At 43.1% G+C, this 6,376-nt stretch overlaps 1 protein-coding gene across 1 annotated transcript; it reads right to left on the reverse strand.

Moving 5' to 3' along the window:
* Nucleotides 1-1,927: 1,927 nt before the first annotated feature.
* Nucleotides 1,928-6,147, reverse strand: LOC123147959 (two-component response regulator ORR25). Its single transcript, XM_044567297.1, has 6 exons — nt 6,009-6,147; nt 5,765-5,917; nt 3,575-3,934; nt 3,404-3,480; nt 2,569-3,075; nt 1,928-2,427 (listed from the first exon to the last, which is right to left on the reverse strand). Exons 1-6 carry the CDS (start codon nt 6,145-6,147, stop codon nt 1,969-1,971), a joined length of 1,695 nt encoding a protein of 564 aa, XP_044423232.1. The 3' UTR covers nt 1,928-1,968.
* Nucleotides 6,148-6,376: the final 229 nt, after the last annotated feature.

Raw genomic sequence — 6,376 nt, forward strand, 5'->3', positions numbered from 1 at the left:
CCTCGAGGGGGGCACAACCCACCAGGGGCGCCAGGGCCCCCTGGCGCGCCTAGGTGGGTTGTGCCCACCTCGGTGGCCTCCTTGCACTCCCTCTTTGCACTATAAATCCCCAAATATTCTGAAACCCTTCAGGGTTAACCTAGATCGAAAGTTCTGCCGCCGCAAGCCTGTGGTTGAACATCGTCAGCAGTTGTACCACCATGGCTTGCTATTTTTAGAGGGTTTTGCTGTTGAACCTGAACAATTGTAGACGTTTCATCCCCAGGCCCCACTAGTTTGGACACCTGTGGCCGCGTCTGAAATTCCTCCTGAATGAGTTTTTAATCATGTCCACCATCCTGTCCATCATCCCGAACACATCCGGATCCTTTACCCAAATGAGTCTGAGAAGATGCACCATGAAGTATGAATTTTTATCATCCACTACCACTGCACCACAACACTACGTCCCTGATAGCTAGGTTGGTCGGGAAAACGGCCTCCACCAACAAATTATTGGTCGAGAAAGACTATTGCCGACCGAAAGTGTCCGTTGGGGAAAGTCCAGACGGGAAAAGCCAAGCGACTATTGGACGCCACTAGTATGTATTTCCGACCAACTGACCGATGCAAGTTTTCCCAACCGACTGTGTGTCAGTATAATTGACTTTTTCCAACACACACCAGTAGAGAATTCTGGTGCATGGTGTAGTGATCCCTGGTCGACAATTCGAGAATCTCATTCCGGACTAGGTCCCAGATCAGCTGCGCCCAGCTAAACTTATGCGCTAACCCCACCTTTGCTTTCTCAATCGCGTCCGACACATTTGACGGCAACATGTCTTTGACATGAAACTCAGGGTGGATACACATTATTATGAATTGCAAGACGGTGTAGGTACCCGTGGCCGGGTTCAAGTTGGGAGGGAGCTCCTTGTGCTCTGTCATGGGTTGGAGTTCAATGTCTGTTGCGTTGAGGAAGGACTTGCGGTCGATATTGACGTGGGTCCCCCAGATGTAGGCGCAGGACTAGTAGCTCCATCGCCTCTGCAGGTGGTAGGAGACGACGAGGTGGAAGACGTGGTCGTGTTGGGGGATACCATCCGAGAGTTGGAGCCACGTGAAGTCGAGGAGGCTAAGGTGGCAGAGGGTGGCCTCTGTATTATGGTCGTTGGGCTAGCCCTGGAGAGAGGATGGCGACTGGTAGATGTGGAACTCGGCGGTGGGAATCTCCTCGGACCTACCGCAGACACTTACCATGGCCGTGTTGCAGATCTTTTATGAAATTGTGTTGTCATACTACCGTTCTACCTTCATAAAGTGCATGTCATGTGCACGATGTCTGTGGCGGGTGTGTTGGGAACGATACTATGCATGCACTATAGGAGGAGCTAGATCTGTATAGTGCCTCTCTCGGGATGCTAACTGTTTTCTCGGAGAAAGATGCAACATCGCATTGATATCATATAGAAGAAAACTATGAAGCATCTCGCATAACAAAACATTATTTTATCCCAAAATACAACACATACTTAAAAGCTAAAGGTGACAGAAGCATCGGCACAATCGTGCTTCTAACTAGACAACAATAATTAAGATAATTTCATGGTACAGTGTGCAAGATTGAAGGAATAATCAATCAACAACTTTCCAACACACATGCAAAAACATCTTGCCAGTAGGTCGTGCTAACCGGCAAAACTATCCATCCATGACAGCATCCTCTCCAATGAAATCCTACAATGAGAAGAAAATTGATTTGAATACACCTGTCTAGCTCAACAATTCATATGCAAAGATTTGATACATGTTAATAAGAAATGTTCTTACGTTATTTAGAAGGTTGGTAATATCATCCGATGGGAAGGCATTAATGCCATTCAGTAGATCACTAGGCTCTTGTTGATTAACCATACTTTCTTGCACAGGGAGAATGCCAGCTGCATCCCCACCACTAGGCATTGGAGTTAATGTGACGAAACTATCTGTCTAAAGGTTGGAACCTGTAGAAATAGTTCTTCCAGAGTTCACCATATTAGTCTCGGTTTTTGAAGTGCTACCAATACCAAGTGCAGAATTGCCATTCAACATCGTCCCTACTGAGCTTGCGTTGCTTGCTATGTTGAATGGTGATATTTTCTCATTGAAGCCTTCCCGTAATGTAGTAATTCTACCTCCACTAAACATCTGAGATGGTGCCATTGGAGTACTATTGTGCGCATTCAACATCCCTACGGAGCTTGGGTTGGTAGGTATGTTGAATGGAACTATTTGTTCATTGAAACCCGTCACTGACGTGGTGTTGCCAATGAACGGTGGCAATTGATTTTGCAGCAACAATCCGCTAGATGACGTCTCATAGTTCGTCAGTTGGTTGATCCTTGGTATGTTCACGTGTGGTGGGACATGAGATGTTCCACCCCTATGAAGAATACCGGTCAAGTTTACCTGCATTGAAGACCGTCGGGGGTTGTTATAGTTCCTAGCAAAACCTGGAAAATTGGAACAACTACCAACTACACCGAGCATATGTGTATAAAGTGCATTCATGTGGGTATGATAATGGTTAATAGACTCGAGAGGTTGCACCTGGTACTCATTTGTGGGTGCCGAGCTCCCGCGACCACTTGGTGTGTTTGTGAAGTAACTTCGAAGATTTGATGGGCTTTTGCCTTTACTTGTCTCCATCAGCTTGCCACGCATGGAGTCAACATAGGAAGTACCAGAGCTATATGTGGAAAATTCATCTAACATTATGTCATCGAGTATGCCATTGTCTAGGCTGATGGGAGGGTCTTCGGAACCAGCAAATCTTCTCACATCCGGTGTGTGTGGAACCAAATACCTCGACATTCTACCACCATGGATTAATGACCCCATGCACAAGCTGCTCTGGCTATCCGTCAGCTGGCCTAATTGACTAGTTGCACCGAAATAGTTTGGACTCCAGGAGGGGATGCCACATGAGGACACATGCCATCTTTCATGCTCATGGTTATGCATAAAATTCCTCTGATTGTCCATGGATGAGTTCTGTCTTTCACTTGCATCACCGAGTGAATTTGGTTTGACTCTATTCAAGTACAACCTATACTTCTGAAATAAAAATATAGACAAAATAACCATGTATGAGATGCATGCTCATGGGAAAAAAGTAATGGTGGACATGTGGGAACAAAAAGAACTAAAAGTGCTGCACAGCTTCTAATAGAATGTGCGTGTAATGCACTGTACAAGACATGCCTTACATATCCAGGGACAAGAGGAATTACAATCACACACATGTTCGTGATCCGTGCATTAGTAAAGCTTTGATTGTTATGTTCTTACAAAATAAAAGCTTGCACTGATATATGAAAAAATGTTAGACTATGAATAATAGTAACGCAAACATCGAAATTAGGCATGAGGATAAAAAATAAACCTGTAGATGACTCGCAATATTATGTCTAGTGAGGCAATCCACATTCATCAGCTCCAATATCTTGTTTGGAGCAACCTCTACAAAAATGTCATCAAAATATTTGTTAATGATAAATACCAAATAACCACAAGTGTTGTGTTAATGAATGAGGCACAAAATATGGTGTCTTACTATCAAGGCCGATCTGGTTGATAGCTTCTAGAAACTTGTTATGAAGGTCAGTTGTCCATTTCACCCTTGTATTCTTGTGGGTAGTGGATGCACGAGTGCTCTCTTTGTTCTCGTTAGAACTATCTTTTTCATTGCTCTTACTCTTGGAGTCCTTATTCTTGGCAAGCGTCCCAGGATGTACTCTCTGGTCGTCATCATTATCTCTACCCATGTGGCTTATTGCTTGGGATCTTCTCCTACTTTCAACATGCTGCCATATATTTTTGAGCTCGTTGGTATGCACTGGCTTCATCAAATAGTCACACGCCCCATGATTTATCCCCTTCATCACGGCCTTCTTGTCGCAATCCACTGATAGCACTGCATGCCATACGACCAACGGCTTAGCTTTGGAATTCAAACGTTCACAAAAATCTATTAACTGAACATAAATTTTGTCTAAGTGCTTATAGACAGAAAATTAAGTTCGATGTTTTCCAATGTGTCGTGCAAGTGGGGAAGCAAATATGTTACACATGATTTTCAAATGATATCACGACTACCATAAATCTGATGTTTCAATGCAAACTAAATGGGAAAACATTCATACACTCAATATAATGGCTTAAAAAAATAAGCGTAACACAATGCCTAAACCATCATCACAACATGTTCCAACTAGGTAAATCAGATCATCACATAAAACTATTGGTGAACCACAAGATCAATTACTATTGTTGACCATGTTTCTCTAGCGTACTAGATAACAGTTGTCGACCCAAGCAATGTTTTGAGCATGGTAAGCGGTCACACATATTAGTTTTTATATGGTAAGCAGTATTATCTATGGGGATTTTATTACAATTTAGGAAAATAAATATTTGTGGTAAGCACTTTCTGTCAAAAATAACATGACACGTAATAGTTTTCTAGTTTAGCTCAACTAATCTGCATGATTTCTATATGATACATGAGTGACCTACTCAATGTATCTTCTTAGAAGTGGCCCTCCTAATTTATATGCTATTCTTAAGAGTAGATAGTTTTAACTACTAACAAACTCAAGGAGATTAAAGATGAATAATCCTTGAATAATGTCAGTACAGAATTGCATTACTCATGCCACCATAGAAAACAGGTATGGTGCAATTGTATAATTTCTGTAATTGGAAGGACTAGAAATTTAAGATAGTTTAGAAAACAATTAAATATAATTTGGTCATATCACGAAAAAAGAATATATTATAGATTTAATTCTTATGACTAGGATTTTACAATTTTCAGGATACAAAATTAAATTATGTCCATAAATGCACCCATCAAACAAGTACATAGTGGGGTCTACATTACATTGAAGTGATAATTACTCTTACTAAGCTCGATTACCCATATATATCGTACGCATGATACTGAACTCTAGACTTCCGCATTAATTATTAAATTTGTAAAAACAATTGTATATAGAATGCAGATGACATCTTTGAATGCAATTGGCTGATAAATTGATCGAAAATAGAAGCAGTTCCTATAGAAAAAACACATCTTGTTGCTTGATTATTTGGAATACATGACCATGTCTCTAGCATACTAAACACAATCAACACAATTATTGAAATCAATAATTAATGGAATCTCATAACTCATGTGCTAACCTATCCACGTCCATTCCCCTCCCCCACTAGCCATTCGATCTGATGGATGTATGGTTAGATAGGATCCCATTAGTTCGGGCGAGGAACCGACACCACTATGTATATATGGATCCTGCGCTCCCCCTCCTAACTCATGTGTCGATCCACCTCAGTTCTGCCACCCGCCCCGCTGGCCATCCAATCAAAAGGATGAACGGTTAGATGAGATCTGGATCCCACGCCCCCCTCATAACTCATGTGTCGGTCCACCTCCCCTCTGCTACCCCACTGGCCATCCGATTGAGCGGATGAACGGTTAGATGGGATTCCGCTGGCATAGGCTGGGGACCCTACTCTTTAGATTTTCTCAAAGCCCAAGTTCAAAATAGTGTGCGCATGATGTGCATCTGTATGTGATTTCATAAAATCATCCTAAAAATATAGGATCTCACATGCTGCCGAATTAAAGGAATAAATATCCTTTCAGTGTATCTTGAAGATTCAGCAGTAAAAGTACTCCTTAAAAACAATTGTACATGCAAAAATAGAATTAGGACTTCGGGTTGAGTAGTGAGTGTACTGATGACGGGCAGATCCATCTCGAGGCCGATGAGCTCGAGGAGCTTGAAGCCGTCCATGTCCGGCATGCGCACATCGGCGAGGACCAGGTCGAATTGCTCCTTCCTCGCCCTGAGCATCTTCAGTGCCGTCTTGGCATCCATCACCATCGTTGCTGCATAGCAGCGAGCATTATTCAGAGAAACAAAAAGGCTCCGATTCTGATCTAATGGACCATGACGAAGTGGAGAGATCAAGAGACTCACGCTGGTACTTGCAGTGGCGCAAGAGGACCTCTAGTACCTTGAGGCAGACACGGTCGTCGTCCACCGCGAGCACGCGCAACCCCTCCGGGAACTTGTCCTCCGCCGCATCCTCCATCATCTGCCTCTGGTTCCCACCCATCGCGGCCATGTTTTCCCAACTTCTTCCCACCTGTCAAAGAAAACACCATCAAGAAAAGAGTGATTAAGAAACAACGGGGAGGCGGCAATGTAAGAACATAACCCGAAAACCTCTATTGGATAGGTCCCTCCTTTCCCACCTCTATTAAGAAACAACGGTGAGGCTTCCTCGCTGTAGGCAGAACAGAACTGCAGATTTCAGAGGAGAGCAGGACTGCAGTGGTGAGATG

The sequence above is a fragment of the Triticum aestivum genome, chromosome 7A, assembly GCF_018294505.1.
Source record: "Triticum aestivum cultivar Chinese Spring chromosome 7A, IWGSC CS RefSeq v2.1, whole genome shotgun sequence".
NCBI lineage: Eukaryota > Viridiplantae > Streptophyta > Magnoliopsida > Poales > Poaceae > Triticum > Triticum aestivum.